This window comes from Aplidium turbinatum, chromosome 3 (assembly GCF_918807975.1).
Source record: "Aplidium turbinatum chromosome 3, kaAplTurb1.1, whole genome shotgun sequence".
NCBI lineage: Eukaryota > Metazoa > Chordata > Ascidiacea > Aplousobranchia > Polyclinidae > Aplidium > Aplidium turbinatum.
In genome coordinates this window covers 9,685,962-9,710,294 of record NC_137474.1, presented here as the reverse complement: position 1 = coordinate 9,710,294, position 24,333 = coordinate 9,685,962, and the positions used below count along the sequence as shown (strand labels likewise).

Genomic DNA, 24,333 nt, shown 5'->3' with positions numbered 1-24,333 from the left:
TAATGGCATAATTTTGATTTAAATTGTGAATGCGTAGCTCAGTTTTAAACTGAAGGTGGGTTGACAGGTGGAAGACAACAATTTCTGGACTGTGTCTGAGTTCCTACTGAAACCTGGTAGAGAATTTGAAGGCGAGATAAGTTAGCATGGATAAACAGAAAAAAAGGTTATCTGCAGAGTTGGATAAGTTGGTTCAAAACCATCAGTCATCACAAGCTCATATTGCGGAATCATCACATTTGCCTGGAATTTTAAATTCTTCCAAAAATAATACTTCTGTTGCTACACCAAAAAGAGAGCATATCAAAGACTCGTCAGATATAGCCTCAAGGTAAATATTCTACTGTATGTCAATGCTTTTTTAATTCTTTTTTACTGTTTTAATAATGTAATATTGATATAACAAAGCAACTTCAACGGGTTTAACATATTTTATTACACCAAGAAATACAGTATAAAATAATTAAAATATACTCAAACGCTTTCGACACGTATTTGTGTCATCAGAAATTACTTTAAATCTGCAATGTACATAAATAGTACGCTTCTAAAAGATTTTATAGTAGGTTACGATTAAAAAGTTGTGTGGCCCGATAACTCATATGTAATTGACAAAGTGGCCTGTGACCGCAAAAAGGTTTGTCACCCCTGGTTTTGATAGTAATAACTATAATATATTTGATTTAAATGGAGAATTATATAGAGCAGGGGTGGGCAAACTTTTTATCTCAAAGGCCGCAATCAGAATCTGAATTTGTTTGAGGGCCGCAGTATAGTGTAATTAAGATTATAAGCCAAAACGTCAAATCTAAAACAGTCAAAACACAAGCTTATTACAGTATTTCTTTTTAATATGACGAAAGAAACGGAGATTTTATATACAATACAGTACATGAATTACATAAAAGGTATAAAAAAGGTTTGTTTCAATTATTTGTTTGAATACAACCCACATCAAGATAACACTTTGCCAGACGCACCTTGAGCGAATTAAACAGAATACATCTGTGAGCGAGTCAACATAATCAAAAAAACTAAAACGAAAAAGAAAGTTTCATGATGCGACAGGCCGAAGTCAGAAATTTCGATTGTGACGTAACCGGCTGTTTTTTGACATTGATATTAGCCATTCATTCATGCAAGATCACAATGTGGCTGGGAAAACAAACTACTACAATGCGACAAAAAGACCATAATTTATCTTTATCAAGATGAAATATACGAAGTAAAAGTTTAATTAAGTCATTGTAGTAATTAAAGTTTTCAAGCAATTTTAGAATTATTTTATTATATATTTGCTTCAGGCTTTCGCGAGCCGCACAGAAAGTAGTCACGGCCGCATGCAGCCCGCGGGCCGTAGTTTGCCCACCTCTGATATAGAGAAATGAAACAAAGTAACTTCAGCGGGTTTAACATGATGAATTACGGTACACATTACACAAATATAACATAATTAAAAATAAACTCTTAACGTTTTCGACACGTACATGTGTCCTCATCAGGAATTACATGCCATGTTTATCTGTGTATAAGTTGCATTCGTGTATAAGCCACACCCCAAAATTTGGCTCAAATATTGGTGCAAAATTTTTTTAGCAAATTTTATTGAAAAGCAACAATCATCGATTCGCAAAAACAATTGTTTTGAAATAAAAAAAAATGCCGTACTTTCATGTCGCCACGTGTTTGCTTGGGGAGACATGTATTTTTCTCATTGCAATCAAGCGTGCCGCACACGCACATGCAAGACGTTCGCGTTAAAATTCACATGCATGCTGTGCAGTGAGCATGTTAATGCGATGCTCGCAATCCTCGAACGCAAAATAATAACGTTTAACAGCAGCGCTAACGCGCGATCTGTAGCATATGTTTGTCAGAAGTTCAGAACTTTGTGTATAAGTCGCACCCCAACCTTTTTGGGCAAGATTTGGTGCAAAATTTTGCGACTTATACACGGTATCTGCAATATACAAATACGGTATAGGCTACGGTATCTGCAATATACATAAAATGAAAATTGTAAAGTAAATTTTAATAACTGTAACTGTATACTAACGACACTCCAGACTGAAAAGCACAACTGAACGAGTGACACAGGAATAATTACAAGTAAATTATACGGTGGAAAACAGATCACATGAGGTGTAAACTACAGGCATTTGACAAACAATTAGAACACACATAATTATATATATTAGAATTCTCCTATAACGGCACCTCTAGGGGATTGCAAAAACTGACGTTATTAGACGAACTACCGCAAACTATTCCAAAACTGTCTTTTGATTAAAGAAAGAGGTGTATAATCCAGTCAGGTTTACTGTGTACCACCAAACTGAAAAAATTCACGCAGAAAATACAATAAACAAATTTGCGCAATACAGCTCGTTACATAGGCTAACAGTAGAGAAGTTTTTACACGTGATAGTTTTTCACGCGGGAAAAAAGTTAATTCAGTTAATTAAAGTCCCTGCTGCGAACGACGTAGCAAAATTAAGGGAAGACATTTTGCAAGCAGCAGCACTAACTGGATTAAAAGACTGACCGTTTGTGGTGAAGGTGACATTATAAACAAACAAAAGACGTCTGGAGACCAATAAAGGGTGCTGTTACATGCGAATTGACGTTATAGGCGATGCTGTTGTAGCCAAACTACAATGTACGTAAAAGGTAGGAATTCTGCCGAGACCGAGCGAAATGTGACGTAATAGGCGAATTGACGTTATAAACGAAGCCGTTATAGGCGAATTCTACTGTATAAGATAAATCTGACTTCGCACTATAACTGTAACGACACTTTGGACTGAAAAGCATAAACTTAATAAGTGATACAAGAATGATTATGAGTAAACAACACGGTGGGAAACAGATCAAAAATTGTGTAAAATACAAGCATGTGACAACAATTATGTCAATTAGAACACACACAAAGGAAAGACGAGCCAAAGGAAAATAATTGCCTGTTGAGAAACAGACCATGCTTGATTCTTAGGGCTTTCTTAGATCTTAGTCTGGTACTAAGTTACTTTGTTTTGTCTGTCTGTGGTTGAAATTAAAGCAAACTTTCTACCAAAGCTTAATAATGATATTTTACATGTTTTGGTATCGGTAATTTTTCGTGTTTGGATCATTACTTGCTTGCTGAGTATAACCAACTAGGCTTTGCTTGAAGTTAAATTAGTACGTGGAATGTACTAAAACCAATAAAACTATTTTATCACTCCTGGAATGTAGATGGTGTTTTAAGAACCACTCTACACAAAAGTCATCTTAATTGATGTTTTTTTACTTCATATGTTGCATGCTATTCTGGCCAATCCGATGCTGTCAGATATTTTTCAAGTGTTGAAGATCAATTTAAAACTTGAAAAATCACAAAATTGAACCATCTTTCAACCCATCAAAGTATCGATATTTGTAGATTTTTAAAAACTAATTGCGAATCAAGTAAAATCTAACGCAGCTAAAAATCGCAACTCACATTTACTTGTTTTCACAACTCCTAAACAAGACCAGCCCAGCCACAAAAATTGAAAACTGACAACTCTTGTGTTAATCAGCATGAGTGACTGAGTGTGCTTTACAAACTACTAGTTGTGAAATGCTACAGCACTAATAAAGAATGTGTAAAAGCACTAATAAAAAAAAGTTATATATATATTCATATATTTAGTTACAAAATGCATGTATGACACTCTTTGTTCACATGTTCAATCTTCTTAAATTTTGTTTTGTGCATTGACCAATGCATGCGAATGGAAAACTTCAATGAAGGCCAGTTTTTGCCTCGACACTCTTTTCGACGTCGTTGACGATAAATTGCTGCATTCACATGAGGTGGATTTCGTTAAGGACCAATGCAGAGCACGCATTGGTTTCATTGGAAACGTCGATTGGGAGGCGGTAAAATTTGAGAAAAGAACGAGCGGAAGAAGCAACTGCTTTCAAATGAGAAAAGGAGCAAATGAGAAAGAAGCGAGAAAACAAGCGGAAAGAACACAAAAAATATCTTGGATGACGACAATACAGGAGTATCTCCCAAAAGGCACTTCCCTTTCAAAGTGCTCGATTGGCAGAAAAGAACTCGAAGAGCAGGAGCGAGTACTTTCAATTTTTGTACAGTTGCGCGTGAGGCGGACAGGAATTGCATTCCGAGTCAAGCAGCAGCAGCCCTCGCAACTCCAACCATTACTAAAAGCAAAGATGAATCCGACTATTATGTAGTTCAATGTCGTCTCGCAACTCGGAAAGTTGTCACAATGTTGTGATGCACTTGCATCAAATAGTTTTGTACTGAGAATTGAGATGCAAGAGTGACACAAATTTAACACAGCTGAGCAGTTATTTTTGAGATACTTGCGACTTGCATGCAAAGCAAGATTTTGTTTCCGATTTATTCAACTCTGAGACAAATAATTCACATCAAAACATTTGCTACAATTCGTTTCCTCTACGCTGAACATGTTAGTTATACTGTAGTTACTGTAGTACCATTCTGTCTATTGATTTGCATGAATTAGGCTATGCTGCAACAAACTGATAATACTGAACTATCATCTTAAAAAATGATTTGTTTTTGTTTTAGATCTAAATTCTTTAGATAATAAGACGAGTTGTGTAATTAAACGATATGAAGCGAAACAAATTTTTCTGTATAAAAAAAATAAAAATCACTCTTGAATAGAAGCCAATTAGTTTACATGCCATACAAAGATAATGAAAAGTAAATGCCAACCAGAATGTTTTATGTTAGAAAATGTAGTGCATTATATGACATTATTCCTATTGTATGTATATTATTCCTGAAGAGGACATCTTGTGATGTCGAAAACGTTCGATATTTAATTGTTGCGTAGTTTTGTGTTTTTTGTAAATATAATATTCTTTAATATGTTAAACTTGATCACGTTGCTCGGCTTCGTATGCCTATGGTTCAATATGACAATTTGTTTTACTTTTTGTACATGATCATGTTGTTAATTCTAGTCAAGCTCATCCAAAGAAGAAAGGTGGGTTTGTTATCACAAGTGTGAAGGATAATGTCGATGGGGATGAAAGTGCAGACGATCTTGATGAATCGCACGCTTCCTATTCTGATGTTTCTTACTCGAGAGCTACTGACATTGATCATGATCAAGAGAGCACTGCATCAGAAGATACCCTTAATTTAACTGTTCAAGACGCAGGTCAACCACCTGCCGACCTAAATCAAAACCATGCTGCAAATAGTTCTCATAATATTGGCCAAGCGACAGCTTCAAATGATCAGGCAAAGCAACATCTCCCAGCTTCCCATGTAAGTAATCATCATACAGTATAATCCTATAATTAGCATTTGTGCAATGAAATATTAATAGCCCAGCTTCTATTCTGTGATGTTATTGGCCTGTTTTTGTTTCACATTATAATAATACTCGCCAACACAAAATTTTGGCCTGACATTTTAAACTCTTCAAGAGTATATTTGATATCAAAAAGGTAATCAATTGTTACCCATCAAATCTAGTTTTGAAGATATGATATATTATACCTCTGTAATGATAGTTTTTACCTATGGTAGTAGTTTTAATATATCTAAATAAGACAAGATTTTGTTTAGACTGGTTTAAGGTATGTCATTGATATATCATTAAAGTACTTATTTATTACTGATATTTTACATTGCAAAAGCACAGTAAAAGTAAAAAAATATAAGTTATAGAAGGCTTATGGACAAGTGGGCATCAGCTACTTTAAAAGTAGTGCACTACCGCTACTCAGGCTCTGGGGTTTTTTTTTTCGGTCATTTATCGGTCATTGACCGATTTTTTAGCAAAATGTCCGAAAAAAGTATAGTCAATTCGGTCAAAATGTCCGAAAAAATATATAGTCAAGTGACTATATATGACCAAAAACGACTAAAAATGACCGAAATAAATAAAAAATGATCGAAATTTTTCAAGTCATTTTGGACAAATGACCGAAAAGTCTCAGCGAAAAAAAACCAGCTCAGGCTACAGTAACGTTTGCTATTTTTCCGGCTACTTTTCTCTTAAACGGACACAGTACTTTGTGACGTCAAAATGACCATAATCGTTTGCCCTGCCATTTCAACGTCGTTATTGAAAACATGTTGTAGGTGAAATTTATTGTAACTCGTCTTTTAAAGTCCTGAGTCCTGATTGATTTGGCTTTAGTATGTCATGGGTGTGTTGTATTCAATGAACAGACGTTTTAAATCGGTACTGGGAAAGCTCAAGGACTTGCTTCTGTTTGATAAAAGGCCTCCAGAATTGACAATTTTTTTCGTACCAATGTTTTATGCGATGGCACCAACAAAATAATAATCCCTGGAGGCTGGAGTCGTCACTACTGACTGGTATTGGTGTCCCTCTTGTCGGTATCAACATGGCTTGATGTTCCACTGAAAAGTTGAATAATTTTTACCTTGTTTTTTCATGCGTTATTGCAATAAAAATTTCCAAAAACAAGCAATTTTTTTTTAAACTTTAAATTGGAAAGCAACAGGAGTGCGACTGAAAGAAATGTAAGGTCTCTCCGCTATCACTACATTGGAAAAACGTAGCGGCGCTACAGAAGTAGCATTCTACTGCTCATCTCTTGACTTATGCAACATCAAAAACTATCTTTGGTGAGTGTCTACAATCGAATACTCCAAATCCGCTCACTCAATGTCGAATTCTAAGCAGAAACAATCTTCAACGCTGATTTCAAAATTTTTTTGATAACTTAGCATGCATCAGATCTGTTCAGTACATGAGATTGACATTCTATTCACAAGGATTCGGAGTTAGTACCTTTGGCAAATATGTATGACACTGTCAAAATTAACTCTCCTAAAACTATGTTAGGTCACTGCAAATGCTTCTACATACCGACCGAAATCTGAAAGGACACAAAGCAGAAGCACCAGCCTTGACATGTCACAGGATTCGTCCAATGATGCTTCTCCTGATACTAAACAATCACAGGTTGAATATATTCTTGAAAAGTTTTTGGGTGATCGTACACTTGTATACTATTGTGCACTGCACAGTGTACTGTACACTTGTGTCATTTTAATACCTAGATTTAGATACCTATTAAAAGTTTCTACTGCTGCTATTACACTGGTTTTTAAAAAAAAATTTTTTTTTTATACAGATCATGTAAATAAGTGATTTTAGTTGAATTTCGGCCGCTGAACTCAAATTTGAAGTCAGATTTTCTCTATCACGTCAAGTTTTCAAGATATCAGTAAGCACCATAATTATTTAGTTATTTTCAGCATACAACAAAAATTCAAAGGCTAAAAACAATGATAAAAAGTCAACAAAAATGCTAACAACCAAAACAATGAATGCTTTCTATATGTTTTCAATATTGTGACTAAACTACTCATGCTTGAATTAAAAAACAAATTGTGAACTTTTGCTTTTATTCCAGCCCATTCCTTTAGGATTGGAGGCTTAACGTTTCTTTGAAGCCATCGTCAAGCAAAGGGTGTCTGATTTATGGTCCAATAAATTCAAAAAACAGTTTGGTATCAATTTTGTTAGCAGTAAGGTTTTCTTTCAAATAAACAAACTCATTTCCATCTGAAATGGCCAAACTCAATAGCCAACCTCAATGCAAATGGAAAGCAGGTGTACTATTTCTGGTAGACTAAATTGGACATGTACGCTTCCTTCCGATTGGACCAAACGTTTGCAACATTGTAAGAAACTTGCAGGTTTATCAATCATTAAGAACTCTTCATTTCTAGATGGAGGAAGCTCAATAGCTATCTCAGAACCATAGTAGGAGATAAAGAGTTAAAAGGCAAGCTGGATAGTGAACATTAAACTTTAGATTTCCTTCCGCTTAAAATTTATATATTTTTGTCATACAAAACCAACTATATATTCTTATAGCGATAGTAGTTTACTCATATGCCATCCATACCATTGACAGAACAGAAGGCATTGCTTTCCTTTTACCGTCAAGCCACAACAGAAGCTCTGTGTTACTACATCTATTGCAATATGTAAAGTGTCGCTTTTGTTTTGATCCCCAACTTTATATCAAAGTATTGCCTGCAGGCAGGCTTGTGCCTGGTGGACAGCTTCACAGAATCAGAAGGTAAAATGTAGCTCTACTTTCCGCATATGAAGCAAAAATTTGGTTGGATGTTCAATCAACCTCGTCTGGAGCTACTTGGTCTGGTGCCCATACTTGCTGCAATAGTTCTTGCGAGCTATGCTTTTTTAACATACATACAGCAACTAGAAAGCTACCATGTACAACTTAAGCTTCCAAAAACAATACTAATTTTAACAAAACACAGCACTGGCTACGTATAACTACAGCATAAGCATAGCAACAATTTCAAAAACAATGACATAGTCCTCAGATGATAAAACACCCTGAAAGGGACGTTATATAACTAACAGTCAATTATGACATGTTGTGATGTCACAAAATCGAAACATCCAATGCATTGTCTCAAACAATTACTCTTACAGCGTAATGCTAACACAATTGTTACATCATAAATACAGTGTTGGAGACAATGAACTCTATAAAATATTTGTTATTTGCTGGAAAAAGAACAAAAAGGGGATTATTATAAAATCCTGACGTGATAGCTAAATTCTGATTTCAGATTCGAGCTCAGCGTAGCAAATTTACTTAAAAATGATAGTTTGTCATGTAAAAATTCTTGTAGACCAGTGTTATTGATAATATACGTTTAGGTCAACTTTTTTCTGTTCTATTTCTTCCTAAGCGTGTGTAAATTTAGCTAAACAGATAGGCTACTAATTATTTATATTACCGTCTTACCAATTCAGCCATAAATATTAGTGGTAGTGAAATTGTAATGAAAGTTGAGGCTTTTTATTTTATACATTCATTCATTTTTGAAGCAGTTGCAGGTTTGCAACATGTGCGATACGTTTATTTCACTTGCCATTTTTTATTTGCTACTTTTTTTACTCTAAGGTGACCAACGTTGTGCCAGCTCAAGGAACTGGTGTTGGAACAGTTGCAGGAATCTCCTCATCCCAATCATCACATGCTCAAGAGAGTCAACAAACTCCACATCCCAAGCCCACAGCTAACAACAGCAAAGCGAGTAATATTTCTCCATCTTCCATCAGTGTTTCCACCGTTAGCAGTGCACCATCTGTATCGAGCAGTAGTACATCTGCAAAAGGTACATCATCCAACTCGACACTCCCGAAAGGTGGATCCAGAGTATATAAAGTTGTCAAAAGAGACACAGGACCACCTGTCGGAAGAGATGTGGCCAGGTGGCACTGTTATGACTATGGCGATGGACAAACACCCAACCTTGGTTTTGTAGCTCAATCAGCCAGTGACTCGAGACTTAGCTTTCAAGACCAACTGCATCTTCAACCTGCCAATCAACTTGCTTCATCTATGTCCACAACATCTGTTCCATCGAGTTCTAGTAGCTATAGCTTACAGCATTCGGACAGTACATCCTCTGTTCATAGGGATGGGTATCCTCATGGGATGTCAATCGGCCTCAATTCTGCAGTTCAGCATTCAGCAAGCACATCGTCTGTAAATCCTGATCTTGAGGCTAGAAAATTACTTCGTTCAATGAAAGGTGCCGTCAGTGAAATCTTTAATGCTGATAGCAGGTAATCGTCAGTTATATTTGAAGCTTTGCCTTAAAATTTGAATGTATTGGTATGTGTATAACGGGTCTGCTACTATTCGGCGAGTCCGATTCGGCGAGTCCGATTCGACTAGTCCGATTCGGCGAGTTCCCTATTCGGCGAGAGCCTTTTTCGGCGAGTGCCCTATTCGGCGAGTTTTTGAAATTTGTGAAAGGAAATTATTGGATACCGTAGCCTAATTACAATTGCCGTTTTTACATCGTTTTAACGTCGCTAAACGTTGAAATCGTGCAGAAAGGAATAAAAATAAAATGTTTAAACTATTAAATTACAATTCGTCATGTCAGTTCAGTTGTTTTTATTTCTGACCATCATATGAAAAACAATACACGTCAACATAGCAAAGGTGTAGAAAAAGGTAGAAGCGACAAAACACGAACGTTGAAACGTGCTTGTGACCAAAGTAAGTTATTGAGTTGAAAGAAACATACGCGCCGACTTCCGGGGGGCTGCGCCCCCCGTAAATTTATGGTTGAAGGGCAACAAAAATGGTGATGACAAGTGGTGTTTCAAAGATAAAACACTTCGTGAAAGAGATTTAGATAATTTAAACGGACTTAAAGAATGCCGAAAGCAAGAAAAGCCTACGTTGCTCTTGCCCGCAAAACAGCAGCTGATCGCATGGCTTTCTCATACGGTATGGAAGTTTCAAAGTAGATGGTAGAGTAACTTGCACTGCTGGAATAGTCACGTAACTATTCACTGCAATATTAAGTAAACCAGCTAAATTAGACGCGCTATTTTCAACGAGGTCTTCCCGCTGTGAGACAATTATGATTCAACAGAACGCATTGTTTTCTTCGCAATGTGTGAGAATTAAATCGAAAACCGATAAAAGAAAAGGTGTTTAATGGTCTTGGTCGCAGATATTGCCTGCATTAACGACGTCTCTTACCGCCATTATCACCTAGCTAACCTGACATCATTGTTTTATGCGACCGCTAAGGTTTGACATCGACTTCAACGATCATGGAATGTTACGTTATAATAAGAACGATTATATCCTACAAGCAAAAATAAAAAAATGATCTCCTCTTTCTGTTTTGTTTCGTGAGCTTTGCATATTGCTCAACAAGTGCATAAAGTTTAGAATTGACAAGAAATCATTGAATTTGAAAATTAAGTTTGAATCACTGCAAATAAACGTATTCAAAAGTTTTACTTAGGCCGACGCGATTTCACACTCCGTAATCTACGTCGACAATGATTTTTAGTGCGTTCATTTTGAAAATTGCCGAGCTGGAGACAACAGCTTGTCCCGTGTTAGTTGAACTTGTCTTTTTGAGGTGAAAATCACTTGCGAACATCTCGACCTTTACTCGAGTATAGCCTACTGTATTCAATAAAAGACTATAAAGACTTTCGATAAAAAACAGAAGAGAAAACACTTCGCCGTTGTCAACGCTTTGAAAGTAATTAGCGAAACGAGGTTAATAAAACTGATAGCGGGTTTTCACTCTGCTTGAGGTCATGATTTTTTGCGTTTTATTTCGATAACTTCACTGTCTTGATCGTTGTTATTCACTCGCACGAAAAGGAAATGAATCGGCTTGTTTTCCAACAGTTCCAATTATGAGCTAACAATATTAAAATTTTTACGACTAGGCGTACTGCATGCGTAAAACTAATCCTTTCAAGCAGCGCTTCTAATAAATTCGGTTTGCGACCTATCATATTTGTTAATATAAACAAGACACTAAGCTTAATCAAAGACTATTTTAATTGAGTAAAATAGCGTTATGGTTATGATGTCATCACCTTTCTCGCCCCCCAAGGTTTTTTGAAAAGTCGGCGCCTGTGGAAAGAAATTTGGCACGGTCGCAACACCTTCAGAAAAATTTAAGATATGAAGGGAAAATAAAATAAAGAAAATGTTACAAAATAAAATAAATTTTGTTTATGTCTATAAGTTAGTACTTTTAAATAGTTAAAATGATTAGTTTGGATCAACAAATGTGTGGCCTACAGCTTGGATTGAAGGAAATTATCGGGTACCGTAGCCTAGTTATCCCGACCAGCAAAAATTTGTTCCAAGAACACAGTTCATTTTTACATTGTAGTAACAGAATGAAAAGGCTAACCAAATGTGTGGCCTATCGTGTTAACGTCGCTAAACGTTGAAATCGTGTAGAAAAGGGAGCTTTTGCTGACTAGGATACTTTGAAACTGAGAAACATTCACAGAAGCCTTTCGATTGTTCCAAGAACCCAGTTAGCCTAACAGTTCATTTTTACATTGTAGTAACAGAATAAAAAGGCTAACCAAATGTGTGGCCTACTGTAGGCCGCCTACAGCTTGGATTGAAAGGAAATTATCGGGTGCCGTAGCCCAGTTATCCCAACCAGCAAAAATTGCCGTTTTTACATCGTTTTAACGTCGCTAAATGTTGAAATCGTGTAGAAAAGAGAACTTTGCTGACTAGGATACGTTGAAGCTGAGAAACATTCACAGAAGCCTTTCGAATTGTTCCAAGAACCCATTTAGCATAACATTTCATTTGTACATTGATTCAACGTCTGAATACATTATCTTAAAAATGCAACGTATCGTAGGGCTTCTGTGAATGTTTTTCAGTTTCAACGTATCTTAGTCAGCAAAGTTCTCTTTTCTACACGATTTCAACGTTTAGCGACGTTAAAACGATAGGCCACACATTTGGTTAGCCTTTTTATTCTGTTACTACAATGTAAAAATGAACTGTTAGGCTAACTGGGTTCTTGGAACAAATTTTTGCTGGTCGGGATAACTAGGCTACGGTACCCGATAATTTCCTTTCAATCTAAGCTGTAGGTCACACATTTGTTGATCCAAACTAATCATTTTAACTATTCAAAAGTACTAACTTATAGACATAAACATGATTTTTTTTGTAACATTGTCTTTGTTTTATTTTTCCTTCATATCTTAAATTTTTCTGAAGGTGTTGCGACCGTGCCAAATTTCTTTCAACTCAATAACTTACTTCGGTCACAAGCACGTTTTAACTTCGCGTTTTGTCGCTTCTACCTTTTTCTCGACTTTTGCTATGTTGACTGTATTGTTTTTGATATGATGGTCAAAAATAAAAATCACAGAAGCCTTTCGAATTGTTCCAAGAACCCATTTAGCATAACATTTCATTTGTACATTGATTCAACGTCTGAATACATTATCTTAAAAATGCAACGTATCGTAGGGCTTCTGTGAATGTTTTTCAGTTTCAACGTATCCTAGTCAGCAAAGTTCTCTTTTTCACACGATTTCAACGTTTAGCGACGTTAAAACGATGTAAAAACGGCAATTGTAATTAGGCTACGGTACCCGATAATTTCATTTTAAAAATTTCAAAAACTCGCCGAATAGGGCACTCGCCGAAAAAGGCTCTCGCCGAATACGGAACTCGCCGAATCGGACTAGTCGAATCGGACTTGCCGAATCGGACTCGCCGAAACGGGCCATTCCGGTGTATAACTGTATACTGTATATATACACTTTATACAGCGTGATCAAGCCAAGTGTAGACAAATATTTATTGAAATAACAGTACATCCAAGCAGGAAAAAAATTGCACATATAAAGAAAAATACAAAGAAAAGTCTAAACAAACAAAATGTACTCTTATTTTTCAATATATCCTCCCTTTGCCTTCACCAAACGCCTTAGTCTGTTGTGCACTTGACTGCATGAGGCATTGAGGCACGTATGGTGTCTGATGATATTTTTTTCCAACAAGTGTGCGATTTTTCCTTAAGAGCTGAAACGCTTGAGTGATTTGAAGAACAGCTTTCACTCCAAGATACTCCATATTGATCAAGCTTAAGAACTATAGTAAATTTTGAAGTTTTGGTTTACAAACGTTTTACAACTTTGCGGTATGCTTTAATTTTTAAGGTTATTTAGGTCACTTGCTTAATACTGTAAGTCTGTAGCATTTTCTTGTATGTCACACTCGTGTTTAAAGCTGATATAAAGAGTTCATGGATACCGTGTGATGCATCACCTAGGCGTGACATTTTGTGACATGTTTTCCACCCTCTTTGGTGTTTATTCCGCCACAGATTATCCGGGACGAGCACAGCAGAACAGGAGCTTTTAAAGAATGTTATGCAATCTTCAGGCGAACTGGCTGCCAACCCAGAGCAGGACGACGACAGGTGAAGAATCAATCTTTGTCTGGGCTGACGATATTCGTGACTTTTTAATGGCATGTTATCGCAAGCGGATACGATTTTCACTTGTCAATGTTTCAGGTTACTTCGTTTACCTGGTTGCCTGAATAGAGGGTGCTTGGTCTCAACACGTGGTACGAGTTCGACGCCCAACTAATTTAGGTTTTAAAAGCACTGCTTACCTCTACCCAAGAGTCATACATTGGGTGGCGCAATTGCTGGAAAAAAGGGCTGGCGAGATAAGAGAACTGACCACACGACTCTCATTTGTGTCGTTTACTTACCTAGTCAATCTTTAATCCAATAAGAATCTCATCTTTTCATGCCCAACGCTAAGTGCCCCGCTAACATAGTGTCTCTTTACCTAATCTAGGTCGTTGAAGATTGTCCTTTGCTTAAGCACAAATTTGTTGTCTTGGTTCTTTGGAAAAAAGAACTCGAACTCTTAATGGGATTAATAAAGTTTTTGTTTCAACAAACTTAAGTTTAAGAAAGGTTTCAGTTTTGGTTTTTCCACCTGTTAGTTTTGCTGAGAGTAAATTTACCTCTGGAGGCCATAATCCCCCACTCAAACCGTGGTAAAAAACAAGTTTCCTTTTCAATCATTTCCTTGGTTTGGCTATGAGGAAATATTAAATGGACCAGTTTTGCTTTGTGTTGATTGCGTGGTGTAGATACTAACGTGACAGGGTTAATTATGACCAAACAGGAAAGATTATTTAGATTAAGTTAATCTTTGACCCGTTTTTCATTCATTGATTTCTCTATTGCTTACAGTGGTACACAACTCTCTCATTAAAACGTCATTAATCTGCCTTCCCTGAAGGTTTAGTTTATTTTCTTAAGTTAGTCTTCCTTCACCATGATTTAAATTCTGTTTGGTTTGGTGGCTTGCTATCTTGAGCCAGTGATCAAAAATAGTGTATTTCATTTTCTGCATCTATATTGAGTTTAAAGATTGTTATTTGTTATGACGTAAAAACAGTTTATGGCTTTGCCTCTGAAACCGTTGCCTGAAAGCGTTATATTAAACTGAAAGGCTTTGTCTGCAATCCCCCGAATCGTTTTCTTCGGCTTTGATTTCAAATTCAATGATAATTGAATTTCTGGGTCGTGATTGCATGTCTACATACGATTAGCAAGGCCTTTTGTATTTACGTCACCAGCTATCATTTACAGGCGTTGAAAATCGCTTACACATGCTAATTCTTGTAGGTAACGTCTGGCTTACATTAGAGTGCCGTTTAAGCAGCTGGCTTGTTCTTGGTTAATGTACTATGTTTGTGTTTAGAGGAAAAGACACTAAATCGACGGGAAGAATAGACAATAAAATTGGAACAGCGATGGTCAGTATTTTAAATTTCCTTGTATCTAATTCTACTCAGTTTAAATTGTGTTAGCCTACTATAGCTCAACTTAGAAGAGAAAATATGCTTGGGTTAGTTTGGGGATATTTTATGAGCTTCTATTGATGCGTTTGCTACAAACAAAGCAAAAATTGGCTGCAACCGTTAGGCACTTGAAAACAAGGAAAATGACATAATGAAGGATACTTTTGCACAACTTTGCTATGGTATGCGATTTCTTTCTGCTTCAATTGTCGAATCTGTTATGCAGAGTAAAACGTCCTAATACACACCTTGTAAGCCCTACGCGACTCCAGGCATAAGTTTTTTTCATCAGCTATCTGGGCACTTTTAGAATGCTTGCATACCACTGGCATATGATTGAATAGACGACTGCCGTCTTAAATCTACAAACCGTTTTGCCCTTCACATAGCTCAATGTGGTTTTTCAAACAAGCGTGTATGTGTGAATGAAGCATCGGCTATCTTTGTTTATTGATGTGCACTGATGGAAAAACTAAATCATTGCCAATGGTTTTTGTACGTATTGGGTACGCTGGTATAAAATCGGTATTTTTAACGTCAAAACACTGACGAAATGGAACTCGTCTTGGAATGTTTAAAGCAAGCACAAATGTCTCGTTAACCACTACAAGACTTGCTGTAGAACTGGCTAAAGTCAAACATAATTTGATTATTTAAGGATTAAAAGTCTACATTTTTACTTCTAAGTTTAATACTTTTGCTACGTTCAAAGATGATGTCATACTTGTAGCTGAGTAGTTTTATTAATTTCGTTATCTAATCCTAATGCATGCAGAACAGGACGCTGGAAAGCAGAAATGTGAACTATCAGGTCGAGAGACGTTTGGAAGGATTGTGTTAGCGTGTCTAAATGAATGGTGATCATTTTTATATTTCAGGATCTGGTCAAGATGCATCTAATGTCGGCAGTGCGTGACGAAGTCGGCGAATTGAAAGAGAAAATAGTCGAATTAACCGCACAGAACGAGGCCCTTCTTGGGATCCTTCATCCTGAACAGATTGCGGCTCTGCAGCCACAGCAGACATTTCTTACAAGTGTATGTGAAGAAAGATTTACAACTTTCTAATCTTTACCAACCGTGCTGTTTTTTTACTTTCGTTGTTGTTCCAACCTTGTTGTTATTTTTGAAAACATTCCTCATTATTTTAAACGTAAGGAAACAACCCAGACGGCAAATCAGTCTTTTTTACATTGATTCAACGTCTGCAGGAGTTAAATCAATGTAAAAAAACGACTGATTTACTGCCTACCTGTCCCAACATTTGATGTATCAACACACCTATGGACGAGGAAAGATAACAGAACCTTGCAAGGTCTGAAACATGCATAAGCATTTTTTTGGATGGCAATGCACCACAAAGAGATACCGTTCATTTTGTTTTAATGGATAAATTTAATAGAAATTTTATTAGAATGCGTTGATTTGATGTCATATTCATGTCGGAATATGCTTCCAGGGACAGTCGTTGCCATTTCAAGTGAAAGCTGCTTCACAAAGCCAACAAGTGCCTCTGTATCAACAGGTGAGACGTTTTCAGTCACTGGAATGTCATTTTATTTATCCTAATTGTGCCACTTCTGATAATTTTATGGACCACTATTTTCATATTACGTTACTCAAGACAACTAGCACTTTAACACTTTGATGTATTTTGTAACAGCCAGTTCGATGTTTTGAAATGCGTAAAAACACATGGCAGATCCTGTAACTAAGTTTTACACTTTCCGTCAAGTATGAGATGACTTACGTAGCCATGTGAAGACCTGACCTACATGACACGGTACAGCATCATATGAGCATGACTTAACTCTTAAACGGATCTGGCGCAAAGGGCTTTTCAGATAGAACGTTATGAAAGCGTTGTTTTGGTTCCTCTCGCTAAACGTGCATTTAGTGTAACAAGCGCTCGGATATGACTCCAGTACCTAGCGTCAGTGACTTACAGACTTCCAAGCAAATAGATGAGTCAAGATGCATGACAGATATTAACACACACTTTAAGTTATTGTATGGTGGGTTAATATTAACCAAGTACGTGTGAGTACAAGTTCTTATCACATATGTTAGAACACCAAAATATTGCTGCTCTTTTCTTAGACGGATGATGGTGTGGTACATGAATCAATTGACTTGATATATCAGCATTTTTGATCATAATTACATAACAAAAGCGAAGTTGGTACACATGTGAAGTCGGTTACTTTTATAAGTGTTACAGGAAAGCCTTAGGTCAGTGATTCTCAACCGGGGCCCTTTTTATGGGTCTGTCAAAAATTTTTTTAAGAGAGTCCATTTATTGTGATTAATTTTTAAAAAGTTTTCACTCAAAATCGCCCTTAGAAGTTTAGTTGTTCGCAGGCTTGATAAATTTTGGAACGTTGTTCGGCTGTTTGCAACTGAAAAATGTTAAAAACCGCTATCACAAACAGAAGAAATGTGAACTTTGTCAAAAAAAACTTGTGAAAAGCCCGGTATCTGACACTATCACCAAAGTGTTATTATTTATTGAAATGTGCATCATTGTTATAGCATTTACTACCAATCTGTACATCCCATGTTGCGCTGAAGTTTATTTTGTTGCTTTTTACGTGTTATCATCTTGACAGTTTCGTATGTTATTAACCGTCTAGAGTTTCTCAAAACTTTCCTTGTAGTCAATTCAAAATCTTGAGAAGTCGCTTGTATCAAAATCTATATCATCAAACCTGAAATGTGAAAGTTAAATTTTGTCAATAAAATGGCCGCTTTCAATCAGGTTGAGTTGAATATAACTTGCAGCACTATGTGCAATTACGTCTATCGTGTGTCCGTAGCCACGGTTCTTACACAAAAGCAAAAGTAAATTGACGAAACAATGAGAAAAATGTGATAATGGTCAGGTACGCTGGTGATTACAAAGAATCCTCGCTTATTTGTTAAAACTTATATCATCAGTACAGCAGCTCGGAATGCTTACCCAGCTATCAAAATCACATCACATAGATTCAACGTCTGCATATGTTGGGCAAACGGACCTGTATCAAAGTTGTTTATTGCCAAGAGACCATCCGAGCTGGTTGACCGTACGCCACAGGGTTATTGTAGGAATGTAGGTCGACACGTGTTTCTTTTTCCAACTGGTGTTCAAGACTTCACATTAAAACGAAGTATTTTTGTGTGAAGGTAAAGAAATCAAGTTTGAGATGCTGCCAAATAAAAGCAGCGTCCCCAATATTGTGGTTCTGTCTAATTCCAAACAACTGAAGTACAGGAAGTAGGAACATAAGTTGTAACTCCCTGTTCACGTGACATTTCTTTTCAGCCGCCTGCTGGTATTACGTCACCTATAGCAACAGTGGATCTTGCAAATCCCCCTCCTCTCAGCCTTGCATCTACTGGCAACCAGGTCTTGGGTCAGAAACCCCCCCATTCTTTAAGTAAGTATTCTTATCAATACGTGTTATATTATCGAGGAGGTATTGCAAAATACTTATGAAGATGGCACAGAAAATTATCTTGTTCGTACCATATAGCAGTTTTTTCTCTTAGCTCAATATTTTTTGTATTCTTAACATACTCTTAGTGTCTGTGGGCGCCTGCTTTTTACTTTATACCCCAAGTTCATTCTAAATTATCTGGTTTAAACTGGTTAAACTGTGACGTCAAAGCATCCCAACGCTGTGCTGCTAATGTATGTATTTCACATATTCCGTCCTTGCCAGCAAATCAGTTCTTTTTTATATTGTATCATTGTAAAAAATGCTGATTTTCTGACTGGAATGGCCATCGCCAGCCGCACCGATGACATTAAAATAGGTTTTGATGAGGTTTGTAGATTGTAACCTTTGTTCGATTTATTTTTGAACTAGATAAATGACTGTTGTGGATATTAACAACCAAATGTTAATGAATTCAGATCCTGCTGGGTTTTCTGTACCAAATCAACCGGGTTCGCTACAGCGAGGTCAGACTGGACAGCCTCAGCAAAATCAAACCATACCTGTTCTGCAGGTAAGTTTACAATTTCAATACTTGAAGGCGAGATTGTTTCAACATCATTTCTTGTCTACCACATATGGGAATCTTCAATCCACCTTCATTCAGTTAGAAATTTTAAGAAATCAATGTGTTTTCTCCTTGATCACAATGATCACCTTTCATCTGCAAGCATGTCAGATAGTCGTGTCAACAGACAAACATGTCAAAGAATAATGATTTTAAAATGTGTTTGTTGAACTTGTGCGCACGTTGCCGAATGCGTCTTCCCGTTTATTGGATCTAAATCTTCAGCTACTGTATATCAGCCCCGACACGACAGAATTACACGCTGTACTAAACGTGCATTGAATTTAGTATAGTTCTCGCAGTCCTTTGCAAAAGATGTAACTTTATGTTTTGTTCATGTAGAACCAGGCTGGAGGCCTTCCGTCTGCCATTGGGCATCCTCAGCAACCACTGCCTGGCCAACAGCAGCTTCTACAAACACAGCAGCAAGTTCTTTCCCAGCTAACGAGGCCTGCCAACTACCAGCAGAACCAGCAAATCTTTCCGCCGACCATCCAGCCAGTTCCTCCGCAACACCAGCAGCAGTTTCTAGGCAATAACTCCCAGCAGCAATCATCCCAGTCTGTCCCTTTAACCCCACAACAGATGCAAGCTTTGTTGCACGTCGCTTATCAACAGGTCAGCGGTCAAATTTCCCCACAACCGAGTCAAATCTCTCAAGGTTTCCAGCCATCGCCCCTAGTCATGCAACAATCTGGAATCCAGTCTCACGGCCAGCAAGCCCCGTTGCAACAAGCCCCGTATCAATCGTATCAACCACAAGTGCCTCTGCAGCAGTCCAACTTATTTCAAACCAATCCTTTACCGCAAGCGACAACCCCAATATCGCAAGCGCAAAACCAATTCCAGGCATCGCAGCAGCAAAACTCGGCTCGAACGTCGGTACAGAGCAGTCAGAGCGCCACCGTCCTGCCACGTCACCAGCCGCAACCGTCTGCGCCGACGAATCAAAACCCTCCTCATTCCTCTTTGCATGGTGCTGTGCCAAATACGTTACCTGATCAGCACCAGCAATTGACTGCTGTTCAAACCACCAACGCCACACCTGTTCATTCAGGCCCTTCTCAAAGTAGCAATGAAGTTGTTGCAGCCGAACAAAAGCCTCCGCAGTCGTAGCAGTTGCTTACTTTTTGCTTTCCAAAGCTATTTTTCAAATCGTAAAGTTGCGCTTGTTTATCCGTTGATTCATCATCAACTGACGTGGCAGTGATGCAATCAAGGAAACTAATTCCATAAGTCGACTCAGATTGGCAGTTCGCTTGTGACTCTGGTGATGAAACTCATGATGGTGCATCTTCCGCTTTGGGCCCGTGCCCATTAAGCTGGCTTTCTGTGATATCCATGCGCTACCGGCCGAAAAACGCACTTTATGCCTCAACACATCTGGTCTATTTCTGCATATGGCCATCAAGGAGCAACTTACCAACCAAAGTTTTCAAACCCAAGACAGGTCGCAAAATTGATTTCGCACTCACAGAAATGCTCAATGTTTTCGCGAAAATCAGAAGAGTTTTTGACGTTCGTTATTACGCAACAGTGAATGAAACAAATTCAGTTGGTGCATTGGTGCAATGTCTTCATGGCTGTGACAAGCCGCAAATGTTTTTAAAAATTTGGTTATTCCTTTATTGTCATATGAAGCCATGCTAAATTTCCAGTTGCAATTGTCGTAGGCCACTTCAGTGCAAACAACATTAGCTGCTTCTGACGCCATATTTTCGTGGCGTGTTGTAGAATCAAAAAATGTTGTATATCATATGCTAGCGTGAATGACTGCATTTGCAAAATCTTAAATTTTCTTAAAAATCAAAAGTGAGTAAAATTTTTTTTCATAAATTGTCCCATCTAATGAATTTTTGCTGCTTTGACCTTTGCAATACATAGGTTCGACATCACGTTTTTGCAAGCTTTTCATTTGCTTGCTGTCTCAAAAGACGTCGTGCATCAAATTTGCGACGCCAAGAAACTATGTTTCATCGTTACAATGTTGCTTGACTGTAAAACGACGAAAACAGCTTCTTTTAAGTGGAAATGTCTTTCTATGCCGCTGCTGCTGCTTGCCATAGTGTTTTTTTTTTGTTTCACGTTAATCAGTTGTTTAAAATTATTTTATTTGCGACCGCTATGTTACGTTTTGACGCCGGCGTATCCGCACGTAAAGTTATCTCAAAGCGTAGATTTACGCTACGTGGTTGCAGCGCCATATTTCGCCAATATAACATTAACGCGTTGATTCTTCAACAGCATTAACCTTACAACATCAGCTTTTGCATAACTCTGACGCCGACAACTTTGTTAAACAAGTCTAGGTTTTTTAGTTTGACTCGTGGCCTACGAAAATAGATAGCCTGGACACTATGCACAAGCCTTCAGAACTGAAGACTGAAGTCGATTGCAGATAAAAGTGTGCTTAGATTCTACATTTGCTTAACATGTTTTTAGTGTTAATTGTTTCTGTGCTTTCTTTATCTTGCTAATGATAAAGTAACTAATAACCGTCAATGAAAACCATTGAATCTACATAATATAGAGAATTCCGTTCATTGTTGAAACTAACGAGTGGTGTTTACATATTGCTCGATAATTCTTCTTTTTTTATATTGAAGCTGCTCATTATAAAAAAATTGAAACATTTGAATAAAAGCACTTGAAAATACATTTTAGTCAAATATGGGACCCAGGTACGGTACATGTTTGTTTTTATACATTCGTCTCCAGCCCTAAGTTCTGAAGGCTTGTGCGCAGTGATTAAGCCATCTATTTTCGAAAGCCACGGTTTGACTACATTTCAAAATGATTGACTTCAACACAAGAGGATAATAGTAACCTATCGTTAAGCGTGTTGCTGTTTCTGGTAACAGTGTTAGACGTGTTCCCTTACAGTTTTAACGTTTTGTTAATTAATGGCTTCTGCAGACTATAAAATATTTTGTTTTAATTTTTTCATTCTCACAACGGGTGCTGCGAGACATTTTTGGACAAAAGTGCGTTTAAAGTGCTAATTGTGCGTTTTGCAAAAAATTGCCACAACCTTCATCATTTTCACCACTTTGACTCCTGGTTATTGGGATCTTGATTCTTGGTCATGTGATCATTTGCAAACACCAAGTCTGTATTAATCTTCAAACTTTGCGTCAATCACAATCAACAAACCCTTTTTTGCTTTTTCACTAAAATATTCTACATACAGGCTCCTAATTTTTTGCGGTCAATAAAATCGAAATTCCCAAAAACACAAACTATTCCATTCTGCTTGTAACTTGAAGATGCGGTTTTTTCTTGTAATTTTTTAAATGCTTTTTTGACGTTTTTATTTATTTATAATTTTACAAAATGTAAAACTTGACAACTTTTACACATTTTCAGTAGCTTGAAATATTTAAAACTTGAAGTATCAGAAACTACATTGTCCATACCAACCTACATTTTCAAGCATCGAGCGCTCCAATCAGCAACAGTTGCCGCTTTTGCATCGTTCAAACGTCTGGTGACGTTGAAGTGATAGGAAAGAGCCAAATTTTGTTGGTTGAGACGGTGAAAAGAAAAAAACAGACACGTGAATACGCATTACGAAGGTTTTATGATATAAATAATAACTTGTTTCAAGACTCCCAGTTATCGCAAAATATCGATGTAGGCTATGTTTTCTTGTTGTTTTCAACTGTATCATTCATTCATAAATAAGCTGAAGATAACCATTATTATCATGAATTTATCTGCTTCTTTGCAGTAATAGCACGGACTTGGATGGACGGTCGCTTTGCGATTATGTTTTCTTGTTAAAATTTGTGCCATAAATTAACCTTCTGTGAACAGTTTTACGCTGACGTAACTTGTTAAACGTCACCTGGACGTAAAAACATGACTTTTTACAGTGTGCGTTACTTATTCGACAAGCAAGGGTGATTGACATCTAGGGTGGTTTAAATCGTACCTTTGGTTTACTCTACATTTTCGGCCTATTGTTTATCTTGTATCTCGTGTATAGATAGACTTTCATGTTTATGTGACGTATAGTTTCTCGAAATTATAAATAATTTTTTTAAATCTGGTGTAGCCTATTTCTTTCAAAGTGGACACTTTCAATGGCTTTTGATCATTGTGATTTTGAAATACTAATCGCTAATCAATTAGCAAAATAATGTGTTAGTGGATTGTTATCAAAAGCCATGCAAAAGTAGCTTTCACGAAAAAAGTGGAGGCTTTCTTTAATGTCGTTGATCAAGTCTTTGTGCGAGGATCATTGGAAAGCATGTATTCTTTAGTTTGGTTATTCAAGACATTATTTTCCGTTTGATACCGTGGCGTAGGTGACGCGATTAGCGGTTTATTGCAGAAACTCAACCTCGCAATGAAAGACTTGCCCCATAATAGGCTTTTTCCCATTTGTGCATGGTTAAGCAAAAATCATCACAGCGATGCGCAGGTGACCGCGCCCGGTGCTTGTCTTGGCAAAGATATGTAACGAGAAGAGGGTCAGCATTGCGGAATGTGAATGGAAGAACGATAAACGGGGTGTTGTATTTCCAGTGATGTACGCCTATACAAAAAATATTGACGCCGTCAGCGTAAACGCAAACGTTCGAAAAACCATACGTCGTATGCGTCAACGTAACTTGTAAAAAAAAGTTGGCGGCGTCAGCGAATACACTAGCGTAAGCTCATTTTGTTTGCTAGGTGCCAAACATTCACACGGTATAAACCACTCGAAACAAGCAAGTTTTATTTTGAATTTCCACGAAGAAACACAAGCATCTGAAAGTGTTTATCTGACATTTTTCTGCGTTTTGGTTTCAATATGTCTTTGCCCATTGAAAACAGTCTTTTTACATTCTCAAACGACAGCTAAGATATTAAAAAGTTTACGCTATACGCTAAAAACTGCAAAAACTTTACGGCGTAGCCTCAAGCGACAACTATCCAAAAGAAATGTGGCCGTTAGCGTAAACAAAAAGTCGACAGCGTAGAATTTGCGGCGTATTATCTGAGATAAAGTTGCAAGTCAGACGGGCCTTTTAGCGTCGGGTTCGCGCTTACGTTAGAAAGAAATTTCGGGCACAAATTCACTATGTAATTCTGT

At 37.3% G+C, this 24,333-nt stretch overlaps 1 protein-coding gene across 1 annotated transcript; it reads left to right on the top strand.

The window, feature by feature from the left end:
• LOC145767474 (uncharacterized) lies at positions 1-23,380 on the top strand. Its single transcript, XM_082579301.1, has 11 exons — positions 1-331; positions 4,987-5,296; positions 6,852-6,971; positions 8,962-9,629; positions 13,706-13,801; positions 15,108-15,162; positions 16,086-16,244; positions 16,666-16,731; positions 18,511-18,625; positions 19,105-19,199; positions 19,596-23,380. Exons 1-11 carry the CDS (start codon positions 147-149, stop codon positions 20,367-20,369), a joined length of 2,643 nt encoding a protein of 880 aa, XP_082435427.1. The 5' UTR covers positions 1-146; the 3' UTR covers positions 20,370-23,380.
• Positions 23,381-24,333: the final 953 nt, after the last annotated feature.

Coding starts and splice junctions, on each gene's coding strand:
- LOC145767474 (XM_082579301.1), top strand. CDS start 147: ATGGATAAACAGAAAAAAAGGTTATCTGCAGAGTTGGATAAGTTGGTT. Junction 16,245..16,665: donor AGCAGACATTTCTTACAAGT/GTATGTGAAGAA, acceptor ATATGCTTCCAG/GGACAGTCGTTGCCATTTCA. Junction 18,626..19,104: donor GAAACCCCCCCATTCTTTAA/GTAAGTATTCTT, acceptor TAATGAATTCAG/ATCCTGCTGGGTTTTCTGTA.